Source organism: Podarcis melisellensis (assembly GCF_964234715.1).
Source record: "Podarcis melisellensis genome assembly, chromosome: 6".
In the NCBI taxonomy this organism is placed as follows: Eukaryota; Metazoa; Chordata; class Lepidosauria; order Squamata; family Lacertidae; genus Podarcis; species Podarcis melisellensis.
Window position 1 is genome coordinate 35,518,226 of NC_138538.1, and position 22,153 is coordinate 35,540,378.

The window sequence follows — 22,153 nt, forward strand, 5'->3', positions numbered from 1 at the left end:
TTTCCCATTTCTCTCCCCACCCACCATCAGTTAGGAAGCATGAATTTTCTTGATTTCTCAGATGAACTTAAATTCAAGTGGATTGCAGACTTTTTATTATGTACTTCATTGCAGATTTCAAAACTTATGCGTAAGCTATTTTAATCTTAAACTTTATACCTACATTTTTATAATTATTGAAAAGGCTGCATATATGTGAGATGGGCCAATGCAAGATCCATTTTTATATGCATGAGCAAGACTGACTCCCATCTTGTGTAGCCATCTCCATCTCAGTTATGCTTGCTAGCATCAAAAGCTTAAGGTGAAGCAGGACTACCTGGATGAATTTTACCCTTATGATTTCTATATAATCATCTATCCTTATATATCCTTATATATCCATATATAACCATATATCTTTATGATGATTTCTATATATCCATGTATACGAAGAGTGTTTGAATCATGAAGGCTTCTGCAGAGCTAAATGCTTAGATTTTAGAAATCCAAAATGACCTCTGCCCCATTTCTCCCTCCCCCCCGTTCTTCTAATGCACTCAATGGTTCGCCAACATAGTAGGAAGCAATAAATCTGATGTGCTGGTACTTTCCTCCGTCCAGGCAAGTCCCTCAGCGGCTAAAAACAGGAAAACGCTAACCACCACGTCCCTGTTTATAACAGATGGTGTGTAGGAGGGTTACCAACATTGTAATGGGCAAATAAGTTTATTTTCTCCTTTCTTACTATAAATCAGGGGAAAGGTCAGGCTGATGTACCGTCTGAGGAAAGCAGAAGTTGGGGAGGATTCTTTACATGGTCAGGGGCAAGGTTTATGCATGCGCTCATTGGTTTGATTTTTGCTGCCATATGCGATTATATACGATTATGTCATGTTTTATGATGTATGTACTCAGGTATAAAGCCTTAGGGCGCTAGAGCTTCGGCGGTGCCCAGTCTTTGGAAATCATTCCACTGGGTCATTATTGCTCAGCAATAAAATACCACTTTCTTTTTCTCCATTCTCCGTCTGTCAATTCTTGGACACAATTTGAGTGGGCCACATGTACTTTAAAAATCCTTGCAACAAAGGCATGAGCCCAGATTGCTGTTGCATGTGTTTCATAATATGGTGTTGTGAGGAGGTTTGGTGCCCTGTGGGGGGAAACTGTCCACACAGCCTTAATTCTGTAGGAAGTGGTTAAGTAGACATATACAGAGAATTTCTGGTGGTTACCTATTGTGGAAATATTATCTCATTTACTTGTATGTATAAAAGGATTTGGAAACCCATCTGAGGTTTTTCAGCTCTGAACAAGCTTCGCTGTTTGCTTGTCAAGCAATCTTTCTTGTCTGTAGCTTGAAATAAAATCTGATTCTGCCTGTTTGAAAGAAGCGCTTCCTGGACTCTCTCATCATTGCTGGGACAAAGTGACTCAGCCATGTCTGAACCTCGGGTGTGCTTTCACCCATATCATATGGTATGTTAATTTTTACAGCAATAATAGTTCTTATGCTTGGGGGTGGGGGGATGACACACCATACTCCAGTATTCTAACAATTTCAATTAAATGTGATATTCCTCAGAGGATCATTGATTCAAAAGGCAAAATATAAATCTTTTAAGTAACTGACTAAAATACAGGGAAAATAGCCTAGCTTTAGCCCAGAAAACCTTAGAACACCAAGTAGCCCAAACAAAAGACAGTTACTTAAAGGCAGTCTTTAGCAATTTCATTCAAACTAAGTAAACATAATGAACTATGAAAAGCTGTGGCCAGATCATCATTTTCCAGTGAAGTCCCTTCATTTATCCCATGATTGGTAACAAGATGGTAGCTGGTTGAAAACAGGCATCAGAGAGTAATAATTAATGCACATTTTTCATGACAGTTGGAAGTACTTTTGTATCAATATTGGCATTGCTGTTAATTTAGGCATGAATGTTTGGGAATCGGGTGAACGTCAAGGTAGCCAGTTGCAGTCACCAGATTATTTAAGAAGGTAAAATGCCCCCTTGAATTATGTGAAACATTTCTTCAAACTGAATAAAGGGGATGTTCAAACCTAAGTGAGCACGGACAGGGTACATGAGCAAGTTGTAGCAATGACGCTCCAGAGGTTTTAGATGAAACTGATTATGTGGTTCCATTCCAATTTAGATTCTGGACTGATTTTGGTACATATTGCTCTATCTACACTGGGGGAAGGTTAGATAGGGGGAGCATGTGACTGTGTGTGTTGCTATATTCATAGGACGTCTATCTCCATTATCAGGAAAACATGGTGGCTTGGAAATGGGCTTGAGGATCTTGATCTAGAGTTGGGCCAAAGAGACAGGTTGCAGATTGTTAGTGGTACATTGCTCATTTCACTAACCAGCAGCTTCCCCAACAGAGCTGGTGCAGATGGCTTCCAATGAGTTGTTGGAAGAATGAGTTGTTGGACTTCAACATTCACAGGGAGGCCAGCTTGAGACTTCATGGCCTCCGTGACAACCATGGGGTTGTCCCAAATTGTCAGCCAAATGCACAGAGTGAGGCATACCCTCAACTTGGTATTTGGTCCAAGTGGCATCACTGGTGAAGTCTGGGCTTATAGTAGCACATTTCCTCAATCAGAAAGTTCAGTGTGTAGCCTTGAGCTGCCCTCAAATCCATCTGTCCCTGGAGTTGAAGGTGGCCATATTTGGCTTGTGCAATAGCTGCAGCCTTGCCTGGACAGGATAACTTAACTGCAATAGTCCAGACATCAATCACCTCACTGCAATGCACTCTATGCGGGGTGCTTCTCAAGGTCTACTCGGAAGCTGCAGCTGTTGTAGAATGCTCCAGAAAGACTGTAGGCGATGCCCTATTAACAGCATATAATACCTGTGCTGAAATTGCTGCTGCACTGGTTGCCAATATGCTACCAGGCCAAGTTTATTGTCTTGCTATTGGCATATACTGTACTGGCCAGAATAAGTTGGGACCAGGTTACTTCCAGGAATGCCTTACTTTGTATACCATTGCCTTGTCATTTTGATCTTTGGGAGAGTTGCAACTGAAGCAAGACCACCTCCATCTTCATCATAATTGAAGCAAGACAAATGCCAGCTTGTTGCAGGCTTACAACATAATCATGTATTCACACGGTGATCACGCTGAAATGCAAATTTAAAAGAGGAACAGAGAAAGTGCAAACCATAAGGGTGTGTGTGTGTAAATTAAAGGGTTAAGAGTGTGCAAGGGCATGACATTTAAAACAAGGGTATAAACAGGAAATACATAGCTAGTGGAAACTTCTGTCTTTGTGGTCAAGCTGGCAGTAAGACGATTTCGGGATGTCTCGAATGTGCAACCTATATGACTATAAAAACTGTTGTGTAAACAGATCAGGGTTCACCCTCTGATTAATTTCCTGATCACTGCTGTAACCTTTCCTGCTCAAGCAAGAAATAAAAGTTTTGCTTTTAGATAATTCTTGGGTGTCACTCATCACAGTTAATGAGTAAAGGACTCGGCTGGGCAACTGACCTCAGGTGCGGTTTTCCCACATCAGGATACACATTCTTAGTATAGACTTCTGAGGTTAGTCTTATGTCTGCCAATATCAAAATTGCACTTTTGAAAAATGAAAAACAGGCAGACACCACAGTATTGGTATTTAGGTGCCTGCTTAAAATGTACCTTTTCACCCAGGCTTTTCCCAACATCTTGCTATGTTGATATAGCTATCTGATCTACTGATTCTGATCTACTGATGCATTGAATTTTATACTGTTCACTGCCATGAACTATACAGGATTCCTGCTCCCCCTCCTGCAAGCAGTGATGAACAAGAATAAAGAAAAAAAAAGTTTCCAGAAATATACTACGTGGAATGACAGGGCCTAGATTTGTTTTTAGTGACCCAGAATATAAAAAAATGGGATCTTTGTAGAAAGCTTGCTATAAAGATCCAGCAATAATGATTACCCCTGACAAATACTGCAATCAGAGAAAATGTGTTGGGAATAAAACAACAAAGGATGGTTGGCGGTCTGGTATCAGAAATGGCATTCAGGACTAAATGGCCTTTGGTCCAATTTAGCAAACATTCTCATGTTAGGTACCAATTCCTAGTATCTCCAAAGTTTTTAAGGATTTAAAATCTCAACAAATAGTCAACCAAGCAGCGTTTTATGAGCATGTCAAAAGACTGGTGACACGAAGAAATGCGTTGGTGCAAATCTTTTATTGACCATTTAGACACGTCCATTCATACATCTCTGGGACAAATGCAATGAACTTGCCACAAAGCATTAAAGCACAAGAAACCCAAAGTTCATTAAACATTTACAGTTTTTCATTTCTGTAATTTCTTCCTCCATCTAAACAAAACATCTCTGCAGCAATCAGACAAGTATTAAAAAAGGAAAATGGAGAACCCATCCTGTAAAAATGCAGATGTCTAAATTAACCGTACTTCCAGGAAAGAACAAAGAAAAAAGTAGTTCACTTGAAGAGAATGTGGCTCAAGTCTTTGGATTTAAAAAACAAAAACAACTCCTCCCAAAAAACACCTTTCCAGAGGACCTGGCCTTCTTGGGATTTCTGGGAGAAATCTTGTAAACAACCTGCAAACATGAAAAGCTAAGCCTAGAGGATATTGCTAGGTGGTGATTGGCAGTTTTTTTTTGGGGGGGGGGGAGGGACAGGTCATGACAAGTTGTATCTGGTGCAGTGCAGCACCTTAAAGCTGCCAGCAGTCCCATTAAGCTGAATACAATACCTGGACTGGTGGCAAGGAAACAATATTTCCAGCACTACCCAGCCTGCATTTCTAGTAGGAATTCCTCAGCAAAGAAGTTTACCAACCAATATAAGGACAGATTGTGCTGATCCCAAAGTGGCCAAATGAAGAAAGCCTACTAGGAAATGCATGATTACGTTTACAAAGGAAATTTATGTTTACATGGCAGGGAAACGGAAAACAAGACGATGCTGTGTGTTGACAGTCCTCCATAAGGCTAGAAAACCTGTTAAGTCTGAAAGCCCTAGACAAGTGCCAACATACTAGAGAACCCACCTACTTGGCATAGGACCACCTTTGCTTTGCTTTCTTTGCATGCTAACATTGCCTACACCACCTCTGCTCTGTCCTTAAGCATTCTGCATTTCCTTGCCGATCTTGTAGCTGAGGATTTTGTTCCAGTCAATCTTGGTGCGGGTGACAGGCAGTTGGCGACGTAAGGCTTTGAACGTGGTATCTGACATTGTCTGATAATTTTCACTGATTGCTGTCTGTAAACAAGTTAGTGAACTAGAGGTTAGAGCTTGATGCTACATAAACAAGTTCCCTTAAGACTGGTTATCTCTTAACATGTTTTAGCTACCCCTTGGTACACTCAGCCAACATGGCCAAACAAATGGTAGAAGTACAGTCATACCTTGGAAGTCAAACAGAATCTGTTCCAGAAGTCTGTTCCACTTCCGAAATGTTCAACTTACAATACGCAGCTTCTGATTGATACGAAGCTCCTGCAGCCAATTGTAAGCCGTGGAAGCTCCATTCTTTCGAAAGAACGTTCGAAAACCAGAACACTTACTTCCGGTTTTCAATCGTTCGGGAGCCGAAATGTTCAACTCCCAAGGCGTTCAGGAGCCGAGGTACGACTGTACAGTATAGCCTTTCTATGTCACCTCAATGCAAGCTTCTGAGTGAAGGCTTACCCATGAAATTAGTAAACTGTACAGCAAAGAAAGAAACATTAGGACTCCTTTCTTTGGGGAAAGGCCACACTTCTTTAGTAGTGTATTTGCATACAGGTTTCAGGTTCAATCTCAAGCACTTCCAGGTAGAGCTGGGAAAGTATCCTGCCTGAAACCCTGCCAGTCAGTATAGACAGTGCAAAGTTAGATGAACCAATGATTTGACTCTGTACAAGGCAGCTTCCTCTGTTCCTTTAAAAAGAACCCCACATGAAATGTTTATTTTCAGGACCCACACTATTTCTTACGATGGTAATTTTTGTAATTGTAAATTTTAAAACTGTTTTTCATGTTGTAGTTTAAAGTGTTGCAATCCACCTGGGACCTTAGGGTGAGCTGCATGGTTAACAATGACAACCAAGAGCCAGACTAGTGGTAACAGAAGATCCATGTGCTTAAATCCAGAATCATGTAGAAAAAAAAAGGATGGGAGTGATTGGATTTCAAAAGCAAGAAATAGCCTCTTCCTACACAACGGATCTGCTGCCGCACCCTACTTAACACGGTCTAAAGACTGTCAATACTATTGTCACATACTGATCTGGACAGGGCTTCAACACTCTACTGTGTACTTGGAGCCACTCTAATTCTGAATGACAAGTGTATTGTTTCCTCCAGTTCTGCTATGATACTTCCCCCTCTCCTCCTGCATATGGAACGCTGACTGCACCAATGCAGCAACCTTTGAATGTCATATATGAGATCACTGAAATTCCTATAGCTCACACTGCTCATGACTGCAGACCTGGGCACAAAGTCCACAGGTAGAAGTGTCGCTGCCCATTGTAACAGCTCAAAGCTGGCTCTCCAAATCTGTGTTTCTCTGCAAACCAGAGATAAGTAGCTTATAACTTTCTTGATAATTATATAAATACACTGACAACTGTATGATGTCCCTCGAAATTGTAGATGTATCCAGTAGTCATGTAGGGTAAGTGTCTGAATTTGTACCACTATATATAGAGGGTGTGGTATAGCGTGAGCACTAGGGGTCAGATTTAGAAGCCTGGCAGGCTAGAGGTTCCCTGTGCTACAGGCTTATGTTCTGGAAATACAGACATTTGCAATTGTGCATTATTCTGAAATAACTTACCAACATAGTCATGCCCTACTGTCTACTTCACTGGGGGCAGGGAGGGAGCCAGGTCAGAAACCAGGCCCCTAGTGTACAGTACCATGATGGGGAAAGTATCCATTTCCTGGAGTTATGAGTCAAATAATTAAGGATGGGAATGGGGAAAAGAATTGTTGCTCATGCGTTTGTGTTCTCAAGTCTACTCTTTATAGTTCTATCGTTATATTCACTTTTAAATCCTGCCCCAGATCTTTCTTTATTAGGCAATTTGTATAATTATATAAACCCTGTAATAATGCTTGCAGTGGAGGCTGGTCCATTAGGACAATTGAGGCACTGTCCCACCAACTAATATTTCCTCCTTAGCCACCCCCTCCCATCTTACAACCAGTCCAGAAGCTGTTGGCTTCTTACCCCTCAGTCTCAGTGTTGCCTTTGCAGAACTTAGCAAGGAGGTGGATGGGGAACAAAACTAGGATTAGTTGGCTCTGCCTGTCATTGCCTCTGGCTCCACCCCCTGTTGGCTTCTTTGCCTTCTGTCCTACCAAACCCAATGGGCACCAGCCACATGTATGACTGTATAGAGAAGAAAAACTACATTCCTTGTCAGTTATGGTGCATCCAGTAACTAAATAAATACATAAATGGGGAGATAATACACAGATTATCATAGGGCATTGCATGAAGGGCCTTGAACGTGGGAACCTTGCTGAAGTTCGGCAGGTCCAGGCAGTGCCTGGACGACAGACTGCAAGGGAATCCAATGAAAGCCGCTATTGAATTACAGAACAAAGTTGGGATGTAAATGCAATAAATGGATGCAGCTTAGGATATAAAATGTTCTTTCTGTAATCTAAAGGTTTAATTTAAAATAAATATTGATAAAGAGCAATACTCTTACCTGGTACTCATTTTCTGCATGCTCAATGATTTTAATAAACTCCTTGGCTGTTTGGACATCATTCTATAAAGATGAACAGGCAACAATTAGTATATCAACACATGGTCAACATCTTAAAGTTCCATGGGGAACTCACATTCCCACCCAAGCTTTGGAGTGAACATGAGTACCACAGCTCCCAATCCCTCAAGATATAGTCAATTATAGACATTATATTTTGATTTATTTTTAAACGGATTACTGGCTAATGGAATTTGTTAGTGTACCTGTTAGTGTTTTGAAAACCACTACAGTGAATGTTTTAAAATTCCTTTGCTACATAGTTAAAAAATCAGCAAGTTTTAGGCAGAGACTGCTGTCCTTTGTAGGAAAACACAACTTAAGAGATCAAACATGTGACCTGATCTCTCTCTCCACCTCCCCCAGCAATACACTGAAGATTAAAATTAAGGGAACAGGGAACGATGATATGTAATCTGGAACTAGATTCAGGTAGGTAGCTGTGTTGGTCTGACAAAGTCAAAATAAATAAAAAAATTGTCCAGTAGCACCTTAGAGACTAAGTTTGTTCTGGGTATAAGCTTTCGTGTGCATGTACTTCAGAAACACTGAAACAGAAGTCACCAGACCATTATATCAGATCACCCATCTCCTACGACCCTTCTGAGAAAAACCCCACCCCACCCTCCCACTATATATAATGGTCTGGTGACTTCTGTTTCAGTGTATCTGAAGAAGGGTGCATGCACACGAAAGCTTATACCCAGAACAAACTTGGTCTCTAAGGTGCTGCTGGACATTTTTTAATTTTTTTTTATGTATTCTGGAAATTATTGTGCAAATTGGACAAGTATGTGTCAGCACTGTTCAATAAAAACATGGTTTCTTTGCAATTCTGGGATTGTGATAAAATATATTGAGAGAAAGTATGCATGTGGTACAGCATGTAGATAAAGCTGTTGTTCCTGACATTAAGCCTGGAGAAAGAATACTTCCTGAACCCTGGAGTGTTTCTTACAAATGCCCTGCTGCCCACAAACACTCATCAGCAACTGCTTGGATATTTGAGTTTGGCCTGAGTGATAGAAACAGTCCCACTCCCAAGGTCACACAGTTCTCCCCAATATCCATGTGTTAGGCATGAATAGCTGCGGGGGCTATGCATGTAAATTTCTAAGGGAACTGAAAATGTCATCCTAAGAAAGCATACACATGTAGGCTCCCCCCTGCAGATGCCAGGGATGAGACCAGAGAAAGCAGCATAGTCCTGCAGCCCCTTAAAATGGCAGAGCTCCCTCAGAGAAACACCCCCTCAAGCATAGAGTGGTTTTGGACATATGAATTCATCTATAGAGCCTGCCTTCCTGCATTGCTCCTTCTAAATAAGCAGTTCATGGTACTAGTTTTCTACTTGAGAATGGTACTCACTTCAGTAAAAGCCTTCTCCCCCCCCCCCCAGGTTTGAAAGTAAAATTATATGTAGTACAATGGAAACTTGCTGCACTCACCGACACTGCTACAGAATCCTGTATGTCTTTGTGACTCACCAGCTGCACATTACCATCTTCATAGTAATGCACCTAGATTAAAATAAAACCCATATTTTTAAAGTAGTATTTAAGCCTCTAGCACTGCCTGTGGGACTATGTTGTGCTAAGTACTGTATAGGCAGAAGGGAAAGCTCCACCTCCCAACCCCAAAGCTAAACATCTCAACAGCAGTTTAGCCTCTTCTCATAATATGCATCATTTCCCAAAAGTCTTTTAAAAAATGATCCAACCAATATCTTTCTTTTTGAACAGCCATTGTATCATGAAGAATCACTATGGCCAACTAGACAAAGACTTTGCCACCGATAAGCTTTTAAAAAGGCTCAGTTAGTCTCAATTTCAATTGTATTGTAGATAAAGCAGAATACAGGGCTTTGTTGCCTTAAACACCAAAGTGGGGCTGCATCATGCTCCAGAACATTTCATCTTGGCTATGCAAATCAGTGAGAGCCTTTTTATGCAGTCAGGCATGTTAACTTGTAGCTTCGAAAGTTCTACTCTGGGAAGGTACCAACCAACAAAGCACCAATTTCATCATTCTAAACAGAAAAGTTTTCTTTAAGCCAAGACATGTAGAAACTGCTGAAGGAAGCCTCATTGCATTTGCTGACATTGCTTCTGTATAACTGACCTGGATCTTGAGCACTGCAACCACCTGAGCTGTAGGTGGTGTGATGGTAAACTTCCATTCTGACCTCCAGCGCCCATTCCTACACAGAAACAGAGCAGACACTTGCAGTGACCAAATAGAGCAAAAGTGAACTGGACAAGTCCTCCCTCCACCATAGGTTAACTGAAGCAGGCTAATTGTTTACTAGTCTCACTTGTTCAGGCAGATTTGCTTGGAATTTATATAGCTGACAACTCCTATGCAGATGAACACTACTTCACAGCTGAACTCTATCCACATTCTGAAAGCAGAGCTTCCAGTGAACTACTTTTTTTTTTAATTATAATGAAATAGGCAAAATTAAGTTATACAAAAGAGCACTAGGAGTGTGCTCTTAGTCCAAAACACAAATGATTTGCCTGTGGTAATTTATTCTGACAGTAGATTAAAGCAACAGTTAAGGCCTTTGGGCTTTGAAACAAGTAAGGCTACTGCCTCTCTTCTGATTCAGCTAAATTAGATATTAAATGCCTCCTTGTATTTCACATGCAGGTTGGTTTTTTAAAAAATTCTGAGTCCATAGATGGGACCTGATTATCAGGATCACAGGCGACAAAGAAAGCCTTTCATCATGTGCTTTGGTTTTGAGGAAAATCCTTCCTTTTAAGGTGAGACTTGCTCTGGGTGAAAATCCCCTATTAATGCCAGTGGGTGATTTCACACAAGCGCAAATGCCAGCTTCAAAGGATGGAAGGGTTAAATCCCCCTCTACACCTGCTACGATTAAGATTATCAGCCCCCACCTGATGTTATTTGCATTTTTAATGTCCACATAGTTTGGTCCAAAGAAGAGCAGGTCTGCCCCTGAGGAATTTAAACTTCCAGAGAAGATGGTCCATTAAGTCACAGCAGATAGTTCCCTTTTTCAAGCCATGAAGGATAATATGGACCAGTGTGGATTAAGTTGTGCTGAATAAAGATTATGTATCAGAGACATGCTTACCAGAAGTTTTTGGGCTGAAACTGGTGACTCTCAATGCAAGCAATGACTGTTGGCTGCCCATCTATTGTCTTACTGTAAACCTATTTCCAGAAGAGAAGCTTACATAAGAGAACACAAAAACTTCAAACTCACCTGGGTTTAGATATTATAGCAGCAGAGTGGGATACACTTTTCTGTAGGTTTATTCCAGGCATGGCCCACCACCATGAGCAGCAGACAAATTGCCACCCAATTGTCATCTCAATTTCAGTCAGATGACAATTGTAAAGCAAGAGTTATGCAAATGCTCCTGTCCATGTGCTGACAGACTTGTAAATAGTGCATCAATACCATGTAATAAACCCATGGAAAAACAGTTCTCATGCAACAGCTGTAACATCCAAAGGGCACCCAATTGCTTGGTAAAACCAGTTCTAAAGAGCATCAGGCTGACACACAACAGCCTGCTTTCCTGACTAATGATGTGTTACTTGGGTGCCAATTTGTTATCCTATACTCCCTTTTTGCCTGCATATCCAAATGGATTTCTTTTCCATTGTGTTTAAATGTCAGACATACACTGTATGTCATTTAAGCACAGCACCATTTTACACTTGTCCTTCTGTCAAGGGGAAAAGGGAGGGAATATTTTGGTTCCATTTTGTAGCCAGAATAGGGAAGATGCTGGAGTTGGTTGAAGCCTATAAAATACATTTCAAGGTTATTTAATTCAGCTTTCATATTTGTAGGCCATGTATAAGTAGCACACACACTTTTTTAACCTCCCATTGCAACGCAGAAAAAGCAAAGTGCTACTATTGCTAGCTAACGACATCCATGTCACCGGTAGAGTCAACTTTTTCTGTTCTTTACATTAGTCAACATAAGAACAATGAGTCACCAGAGAAGAACATTGGATACTTAACAGTACAGAAGCCATGTGGATAGTGATCTTTCACATAGGCCCTTAGTGCACCATCACAGGCATCCCTCCAGGTCTTCAGCGCTGCATCTGTGTCCTCTGGCTGGGGATCACTTGCTTCTTTCCTTAAATGATCAAATTTAAAGGAAAGCTTGTTCCTTGGGTCTAGAAATCGACCATTACCAAGATCACCGTGTTCCGTAATTAAAACCTTAAAAAGAAAAAAAAACATTATAGTTAGAACACTAGCAAGCCATTGTGAGTGCACCTTCCTACAGGCTTCCTTGGCTCTTGTTTCAGGGACAGTGGTATCTCGGATTACGAACTTAATCCGTTCCAGAAGTCCATTCTTAAACCGAAATCGTTCTTAAACCGAGGCACACTTTCCCTAATGAGGCCTCCTGCCACCGGTGCCCTTCCACCGTTTGGATTCCATTCTTTCTGGTTTTGCAAAGTTCGTAAACAGGGCTGTTCTTAAACCAAGGTACCACTGTACATTAAAAAAAAAGATAGATCCTTCTCTGTTTGCAAGAGGGACCCTTGAGAAACATTAAGTAACCCAATTCTGAAAGGGACAAGTTAAGGAAAGGCAGAAGCACAAAACTGGATCTTATCAGTGGCTGATGTGTAACCCTGCACCACCACTAGCTTCCTGGGAAGGTGGAAAACCCCTATGAGGCAAGCATCTTCCTCAAGGAAGAGACTACTCAACAGCTTTGCTGAACAGGAAGCCTTATATCTCTTTTCAAAGTCAACATTAATTTGTATATTCTCCATAAAACTTGGTAAGCCCTCCCCTCCCATCATTGTCACCCCACCTCAATGCCCTTGACGAAGCATTTTCTCCCTTTGCTCCAGCTGCCCTCTTCTTGCTTCACTACCTTGCTGGTATCATCTCTCAAGTCCATCTTCGGACCTGAAGTGCTTTTGAGGCTGTGCTGGATACCTACAGTTTGTTCGAGATGATACTGCCTTAAAGGCATTAAAGCCAGCCATGCTTAGTTGCTGCTTGACAATTCAGTCCTTTGGGGGAGTAATGAAATGGCAAGAGGTATGGCGGGGGGGGGGGGGAGGGAACATATGGTTGAAGCACATTTAAGGAAAGCTTGTGCACATGATGAATCACCTGCTTGCTTTCCCCAACATGTAGCCAGAAGTCACATTCCCCTTAGCTGGGGTGCAGTCTTGTCTTCACCCTATTCCACCCATCCTGAGGCTATAGAGCTTCCTGTTCCTGCAGGGGGAGTTGGAGGAGATTTTGGGCAATAAGCAGTGAAGCCAGCCATAATCTCTCCAGCTTCTCACCGAATTCAATACTTTAAAGCAGTACTGCGCCACATTTTAAAACAGTACTACATTTTTTATATTGCTTTAAAATGCAGGCATGCTCAAAATTCTCTCCTTCACCAAACACATGATGTCCAGTGCCAATATATGCAACCTGAATGACATCCCAAGATCTCTAACCTTTAATCATTCCCAGAAGAACAAGCATTTTGCGAGCATAAAGGGGATGGGGGGAGACCAGGCACAGAAGAGGTCTTAATATCTAGTTACACATGAAGTTCAATATGCAAACCCCATGGAGAATCGAAAGGAGAATAATTTACCTGATCATCATATCCTTCTATCTTCACAGGAGTGAACTGATCCATGTTGTACTGGGCAAATGCACTGTAAGAGACAGAAAACAAGAAAGAAAATATTAGATCCTGACTCTGCAGAAAGAAAACACACATAGCCCTACTGTGTTCAAACATATTTGCAAATTATGGCCCTCTATTAATATTTCACCACTGCAGAAAGCATACAATTTCTATAGTTGGCAGGTTTATATTGAACAAACTCCCATCAGTATTGAAAACAATTATATACAACAACCCCTCCATCCTTCCTATTTCAAGCTTTACTGAAGTGGTTTATGAACAAATTGCATAGCTTGAGCTAACACAGATCCTAACATAAAATAAGGAGTACTTACTGTGCTGCCCCTTCCCTAAGAAGATTGTCATTGTTAAGCAGCAACCGGACATCTAAAAAAGAAGAAAACATTCATACAGATGAGCAACAATTGCATTGCTTCAATATAATGTTTACTAGCACACAGATAAATGTTTGAACAACAAATTGTTTGGATTGGATACCAAAAAAATTGTTCACAAAACATAGTTCTCATTTTTTAGGAATGTGAGAGCTTTTAGCAGAAAAATAAAGAAAGTGTGTTGCATTTAGAATATCTTCCGATATACTAAGTACTTCTGAAAGGTATTACCTTTTGAGGCAGTATTTTTCTTAGTATAGTATATGTCAAAGAATTAGGTTTCAAAGAGTTAAAGAATTATTCAGACTGGAGTGGAGGGAAATCAATTATACACCCATTTTTAGATGGTACCTAAGCAAATAGCTGACTACGTGGGTGGGAATTAGAACCCCCCCTTTATTTCTTAAACAAAAACCAGGCTGGAATTCTCTACTAGAGTGATAAAAGGTAAAGGTAAAGGGACTTCTGCCCATTAGGTCCAGTCATGACCGACTCTGGGGTTGCGGAGCTCATCTGGCTTTATTGGCCGAGGGAGCCGGCGTACAGCTTCCGGGTCATGTGGCCAGCATGACTAAGCCGCTTCTGGAGAACCAGAGCAGCGCATGGAAACACCATTTACCTTCCTGCTGCAGCGGTACCTATTTATTTACTTGCACTTTGATGTGCTTTCGAACTGCTAGGTTGGCAGGAGCAGGGACTGAGCAACGGGAGCTGACCCCGTTGCAGAGATTCGAGCCACTGACCTTCTGATCAGCATGTCCTAGGCTCTGTGGTTTAACCCACAGCACAACCTGCATCTCTGGATATCAAAAAGGAGCACACTGGAGGACAGATACCCTTTGTGTGTGAAATTTTGCATTTCCATGAATGGCTCCAGAGAAGACCAATAATCTTGAATGTTACTACGGAGGCAGTTGACAAAAATACAAGTGCTACTTGGACAGTTCAAGCGCGGCTCCTGAACACCTTTTCTTTATGAACTACTGGAGGTAACTTTATGTTGTGAACTGCCCTGAGATCTACGGATGAAGTGTGGTATACAAATTTAATAAATAATAAGTAACAACAACTGAAGTTCCCACTTTACATGTATATTGGCACCATAAAAGCATTCATGTTCACTCAGCAGGAAGCAGCATATGTAGTTTTATCTTCCTTCCCAGCTACTTGAACCAGGCAGCAGCATAGCAGCTATTTGTTTGCATAGCCCCAATTGCCCTGTCACACAAAAAATAAGATGTTGGGGAAAGGCCTACGTATATAAAATGCAAGACCACCAAAAGCCAAGACACTCACAAGCAATCTGCAATTTTTGGTACAGAAGACATTTTAAAAGCGAGTTTATTTATTAAAACACCAAATTCCCTATTTCTGAATGACAGTAACCCCAACAGCAAGAACTTTGGTCTTAAATAGTTCAGTATCGCCTCATAGGCATTCAGTGATTATTTTGTTAACTGATAAAATGGAGAACTTATATGAATCATTTCGGTTTTTTAACTTACCATTAAACACTTCATTGAATTCCCCAGGAGGTGCATGAGTGATGAATTTTGCAGCTATACGCACCTGCAAATAAATCAGATGGGCTTCAGTCTGTGCTCTTAAACAGATATTTAGCAGTGGCTGCAGTTGAAGCCACACAACATGCATGGTTGCAACAGGTGCAGCCACAGCAGTGTCATATTGCAATCCAGTTAACAGTGCAAACTGATGCCCTTGAAAGTCCCTGGTTATCCTATTTGAGAAACCCCGAATTAATTAGTTATGTTCCTCTTTTGGGGGTGGGCAACAGCAAACTGCAACATGCATAAAATGGGCCACTGAAAGACTGTTAAATCACAGGGGACAATCAAAGTTAGAGCTTCTGTACCTTTCCCAGTCATGTATACAAGGTTCAGATTTTCCATTTTATGCAGGATTATGATGTTGAAACTTCCTCATCAACACAACTGCTACAGGTATAGATACCCTAAAGAAGAGAGATTGTCCCTTCTGGTATTAAAACAAATTTATTATGATCTACTATCTGTTGTCATGTCCTCTCTTCCATATAAACATACACAATGTAAAAATTTAACATCCCTAAAATTTGTGATCGAGATCCTAAGGTCCACGTTATATATCAACAGGCCTGGTTTTCACATCAAATGAACATCCAAGTAAATCGAGTCAAATGGCACTCAAAGTGAAAAAAATATTTTCAAGTAATAGTTCTTTTACTATTGATCATAAGATGACAGACTTTGGCAGAAGTAATAATAATACTCTCCTGTTGACTTCAGGAATATCTGCAGTTCTGTCAGATTGCCTCAAAGGTTTTTTTTTTTTTTTAAATGGGATTCAGACATCTATGTGCTTACTACATATCTCCCACAGTCACCAGTTGCCTGTCATGCAATTCATTTGCTGAGGATGCCTGGTTAGGAAAGCAAATGCTCCAGGTCAGTATTAAATCAGAACAGTTATGAGGTGACTGAGGGACTTCAAATTCCTCCTAAAGTACAAAGGATACCAATCTAAAGAGATATTAGGGATACCTAGATTAGAAATGAGTACAAGGGATTGAGATAGATATAGGATGAGTTTCATGTTTTCTAGGCTAGAAAAAGATGGTTGAATAAAAACTTCATTGAAAGTAATACATATACATAAAGCAACAAAACTTTCTCTGAGGGAAGCAAACATGGGATTACAGCCATAGATATTAAAGCCCACTTCATATGCAGGCGGTGACCATTTTAGGCAGGTCCAACTGATATGCGATTGTGATGAGCAGGTCCTTTTGGACCCAGAAGACAGTGGAACGGGGTGTGGCGTGCTTATACATGCTCCACCGACATGCATGGAGGCTGGGAACAGAACCCCTGCATGAAATGATTACTGTAGGCTTCCTCAAATTCGGTCCCCCAGATGTTTTTGGTGTACAATTCCCATGATCCCTAGCTAGCAGGACCAGTGGTCAGGGATGATGGGAATTGTAGTCTCAAAACATCTGGAGGGCCGAGTTTGAAGAAGCCTGGGTTACTGCCTGTATTCAATTGTCCTACACTGGTGAACAAGCTGATCTATGCGAGTTTCCCAAGTGGCATTTGCTCAGCAAAAATACACTCCCACCATCACACAAAGCTACTATCTATATGCTTTTTCCAAATTTTAACGCATGTCAGAACGAAAAAAAACACATGACGTGGATCCAAGGCAGATTTAATTGTATTTAAACATTGGCATGCCTAGTTAGATGATAAAAACAAGCTTTGTTGTTGTTGGCATCCGTCTGTCTCAAGAGAGAATGGTGTGTGCCTCCAGGAGTGAAGTCAAACCACTGTGTTACCAGCAGTGAAGTGACCTCCTGAGGGTGCAAGCCAGGGCAATGTGTATGGAGGTCCTGGGCTGCTCATATGACAAGACACCCCCCCTCGCTGATGTGGTCCAAAGGAAAGCAAAACGATACATTTGGCACCAGCTTAGCTGTACAAGGTGCCATACAACCGTCTTAGGGACTCCATTCTGGATTTGTGGATGGTTTACCCCTTAGCATTTTCTTATCCCAAAGATATCCCTCAAGGTAGCAGAGGTTTAGGCTCAGAGTACAGTGGAACCTGAGTTTTCGAGCATCTCGGAAGCCGAACAAAACCCAGAGGTGAATGCTTCCATTTTCAAACGAGCCTCGGAAGTCAAACGGCTTACGAAGCCTGTTTCTCCATTTTCTCAATGGAATTTGCTGACCGCCCATTGCATCTCAGTTGTTGAACATTTCGGAAGTCGAATGGTCTTCTGGAACGGATTACGTTTGACAACCGATGTACCACTGTATTTCTTCTCCTATGGCTACCTTCCCAGGTAGGCAAGCCCCATCTGCCCCTCATTTCCCTCTACAACATGTGCAGAAACTACCTTCTTGACCACTAGACCCGCCATTTGCTCATTCCACCAGAGCTTGTCTTTGCATGTAGGGGAAGTCCATGTAGGGTTTGAAACTCATCAGTCACCCTCACCTGGTTTAGCCGGCCATTTGAAGCTGTTTCCTGGAGTGTGGCCGCTGTCTCATGCTGACAGCTTCTAGGTGAAAGCTGAGTGCAGGGCTGGGACCAAAGGTGGACAGACTACCCCAGAAGGAGCACAATGTGTGCCCCACTAGAGGTACTTCCCCTCTCCCAACCCCCCATGTAAGCATCATTAGACCTGAAACAGATGCACAATTGTACTGTCATGATTCTAAGAGCACCATATTACCCAAAAGAAACTTGCTCCAATCCTCCTTCCCCCCAAACGCCACCCACATAGATGTAGCCCTGAGAGGCACATAGCTGGGAACAAAGCCTCCTCTGCCTTTTGGTATATGTAACAGAACTAGAACACTGTGTCTATCATATCATAATGCCAAGGAAGAAAAGGGACTGCTATATTTTGATTCTGAAACATGAATCTGTATAAAAGAAGAATAAGGAATGGAGGATATCCTCCCACCACTCCCAAGCTGCCACTGCTGTTAATTGGGGGGCTGGGCATTAATAATTCCCTGGTGAAAATTACTGAAAAGCAACATCTAGAAATAAGTTTACCCTGTAATTTCCCCCAAGACTTTCCAGAGCATTGCCCTAGATGGCTGAAAGTCTCCTTCAAACTATAGCATGTGCTTTTATTAGAAAGTGCATCTGTAAGCAGTAAGCATGACGCTCTGGTTGCATTAAAGCACTCCCACAAATACTGTACTCAAAGAACATATTACTTTGCCTAACAAGCACCAGGATTCATTTCAATGGAGAGTATCGGATCCATTTCCCCTCATTTGACCATCTTCACCTACAATTATCTCTCGGGGTATCCAAAAAATAACAAGCAGTCAAAATGAGAAACTGAAAGCAGGGGGAGGGGGAGGAATACAAACCTTTTGCGGTCTTTTATAATCCAACTAATAGCAACTTATTAAAACACAAATCTATTGTGGACACAGTCCTATCAAATTCATCACATGTACTAAAACTTTTTTGATTCTTTTCAGATTTCAGATCCAAACTCAACTAATCAAAAAGTGTGTGTTCATCAGTGTGCTGAAATCTATTTTCATTTCCATTCTCTCTGACAAGATACCTATATCAAGCAATGAATGTGTCCAAGCAGCAAGGGGAAAACAAACATATACATTAAATCACACAGCCTTATATTATTTCTTTAGAAAAATAAAGGCATAGCAGCTATGGCTAAGCTAAAAAATAATGCATTTGCCTTTGTTAAACTGAGCAAAGTTATAGTTATTTGGTGTGGTAAGGACTATTTTCAAGCTTATCAACAACCTGCAATTTTGACTTCTGTTTTCTTAGCGTACTAATGCAGACAGGTCCCCATCTGCTTCAATTTCACATGAAAACAAAGCTGGAAGAAATTGCTTTTCCTTCTCTGGAGCAGAAAATGCACCAAAATAAAGGTTACTGTATTTGGGTTGTCATGGGTACATGCAGACTCTACATATTCAGACAGACTGCAATCGAATATTGTGACTAGTGTAATTCTAGCCTTTGCTAAATTAGCAATTCATTGCCATGTCCTACAGCAATCTTACTAAATTTAAAGCTGAAATTCCCAATACATAACCTGCAGGTTTTAAACTATGCAATGTATCCAAACCAACACTTCCTTGTAATTTCTTACTATACAGATTCTAGGTTTCATGGTGCCCTCAGCCCATTTTTTTTTTTTGCATCTTTTACTATGTGAATAAGAGAGCCTAGGGCTTGCCAATCAGAAGGTCGGCAGTTTGAATCACTGCAACAGGGTGAGCTCCCGTTCCTCAGTCCCTGCTCCGGCTAACCTAGCAGTTCAAAAGCACGTCAAAGTGCAAGTAGATAAATAGGTACCGCTCCAGCGGGAAGGTAAACAGCGTTTCTGTGCACTGCTCTGGTTCACGAGAAGTGGCTTAGTCATATTGGCCACATGACCTGGAAGCTGTACACCGGCTCCCTCGGCCAGTAAAGCGAGATTAGTGCCGCAACCCCAGAGTCATCCACAACTGGACCTATAAGGGTCCCTTTACCTTACTATCCGAATACCGTAATTTTGCATAAAGAACTCTTTGCTGTGCACTTTGTGAACTGTTTTCACTCAGATTTAAATTAAGTACTATAAACTGAAAGGAATAGCGTTTGGACAGTGGAGAAATTAGCAGAACTCAATAAGCCATTAAATGCCAAGACTGGGCCTACAGTATAAAAACAAGGTCTCATTTGCTGCTGTTCAACTTTCTGCGTCATCTGCCATAGTAAGCAAAAATGCAACTTCTGCAGATTAGCAGCAATCACTGAATGGAGTGGATGTCTGTTTCCCTATCTTTCTGGCTAGCTTTAAGATGCTTGCCCATGACCAGAGAAGAGCTACAAAAATATGTGCATACTTACACGATTTGCTTATGTGCAACTGGAAAGAAGGGACAAGAAACTGCCTAGTTACCATATTCGATCTCAGACAAGTATTCACACACCTTGTTTCTCATATCCTGCTGTCAAGATGTCATAATCATGGATATTCCACCCCCCTCAAATTTGAACACTATAGGATAAAGCTCCAGGAGCAAGAGAGTCCGTCAAATCTATCTGTAAAGCGATCAGCATTTTCCACTTCCTTGCAAGTGACTTAGTTAGAAGAAAACTGATTAGAAACAGAAAGGTGGGTATATGCCCTGTATTAGCTGCAGTAGTCTATACCGTATGCGCTCTCATACACATACACCCATGCCATTCTTTACCTGGCATGGTTCTCTCAGCTATGTTGCAGATCAAACAAGCATTTGCTTCCAAGTCACTAGCTAAACACTTGGGTGGAAAGCAAATAAGGTTACCTTTATTAGAACACTAGAAGGTTTGATGATTGTATTTCCTCAGAAAGTGTCTAGGAGCCACAGGTAAGGCGGAAAAACTAACGTAACTACACTGAACTGTATGACACTGTTCCTGTCACTCAACTGCTTCCACCTCCTGCCTCTAGCACAGGCCAATTATTTCCTTACATTTTTATAATTCATGTATAAGCACACCTACTATTATTTGATCAAACAAATTCCATAGCCTGGATGTAGCACTCCTTTGTATTCCTTCCCATGCGAGAGGTGCTCTGATGGCATAGCAGAAATGCAAAAGAAAAAATTCCCTGGGTCAAAAGCATATTCCATTAAAGATCAAGAGACATGTTTGTAGACTGGACAGGCAATAGGATAGCTGAAAGTGATTGAGAAATATAGCTTCCTATATGGCACACACATTTCTTCTGCCCCAATGCCGACCCTGGCGAATTGCTTTGAAACGTGTAAAACCTGTTTCTCCAGGATCAACAATGAAATTTATACACAGGAGATAACAATCCTTTCAAACTGCTCCTCAGCTCTCCACAAAAATAGCTTACCTGTGATCCTGAGAGAACAAAATGAGTACTGTGGGTTCAATACTAAGTTTCTTAGCAAGGAATGTTATTTTGTTAGGCTAACAATGTTGGGATTTCTCCTACACTGGGGAATTCCTTCAAGGGGCACTGCAAAAGCAGAAGCGCAAAATAACGTTCATAAGGGTTGTCACTTCACAGGAACAGCACAATCCTCGCCACAGGTTGTCGTGACAATAAAACAGTCAAGATTAAGATGTAGGAAATAAATACCGGACCGGTAAAACAAATAAACCGGCAACTAACTATCAGGCGATCTGAGCGGCATCGTAGATGAGCGTATGCATTTTCCCATAAAGCAAAGGAAGATGTCAATAAAACGGGAAATCGGGGACAGCCTGTCATACAATTTAGTCCCCCATCAGTCGAAAGAGGCACTGGCGAATGTTCTTGCAGTTGAACTTATTAAAAGAGACACGGCGGGTGGGGGGAAAAAAGCAGAGAAAACGAGTCTCTCGAAATCGAGGAAGTAAAAGGAACCTTCAGCTCACGAGGCTTCACACTTTCAGGAGCCTTAGAAACACCAGCAAGAAGAACCGAGGAGGAGGATACCGCTTCGCTATGTGCACAAAATAATCGTTTCGTGCCCGAAGAACACACAAACAGCCCTCTGCTCTTCCCCGGACGACTTATTACCTTCTCTTCATCCGACACCCGATCCTCAAAGTCCGCCATTTTGGGTTCTCTAAACCCAGCCCCACCTGTCAGCCCCGCGCAAGCGCACTGGGAATGGGGGCGTGGCTGGAGGCGAGGCACCACCCAGCCCACATGTCAATGGTGAGCGATACGCTTCTTTGCTTTTCAGGGGATCTTATTGAAGCGGACAGGCGCCATCTTAGGTACGGGCAAGCCTGCCCTTTTAAGGCAAAGCAATGCAACTTAGGCGGCCGCCACTCGCTGTGTAGAGCTGGGTGACGTTTACGCTC

At 41.6% G+C, this 22,153-nt stretch overlaps 1 protein-coding gene and 1 long non-coding RNA gene across 2 annotated transcripts in view; both read right to left on the reverse strand.

The window, feature by feature from the left end:
* Positions 1 to 1,699: 1,699 nt before the first annotated feature.
* Positions 1,700 to 3,172, reverse strand: LOC309371581. Its single transcript, XR_014169217.1, has 2 exons — positions 2,980 to 3,172; positions 1,700 to 1,819 (listed from the first exon to the last, which is right to left on the reverse strand). It is a non-coding gene; the product is annotated as an uncharacterized lncRNA (long non-coding RNA).
* A 1,007-nt stretch (positions 3,173 to 4,179) lies between these two features.
* The window catches only part of CAPZA1 (capping actin protein of muscle Z-line subunit alpha 1), a 78,529-nt gene continuing 60,555 nt past the window's right edge, over positions 4,180 to 22,153 (reverse strand). The window contains exons 2-11 of the mRNA XM_081916453.1: positions 21,864 to 21,937; positions 15,302 to 15,365; positions 13,737 to 13,788; positions 13,366 to 13,429; positions 11,760 to 11,966; positions 10,855 to 10,934; positions 9,873 to 9,951; positions 9,200 to 9,271; positions 7,692 to 7,754; positions 4,180 to 5,247 (exon numbers count right to left, since the gene is read on the reverse strand). Coding sequence (XP_081772579.1) covers positions 5,107 to 5,247; positions 7,692 to 7,754; positions 9,200 to 9,271; positions 9,873 to 9,951; positions 10,855 to 10,934; positions 11,760 to 11,966; positions 13,366 to 13,429; positions 13,737 to 13,788; positions 15,302 to 15,365; positions 21,864 to 21,902 — 861 coding nt within the window. The 5' untranslated portion in view covers positions 21,903 to 21,937 and the 3' untranslated portion in view covers positions 4,180 to 5,106. The remainder of the gene's footprint in view (positions 5,248 to 7,691; positions 7,755 to 9,199; positions 9,272 to 9,872; positions 9,952 to 10,854; positions 10,935 to 11,759; positions 11,967 to 13,365; positions 13,430 to 13,736; positions 13,789 to 15,301; positions 15,366 to 21,863; positions 21,938 to 22,153) is intronic.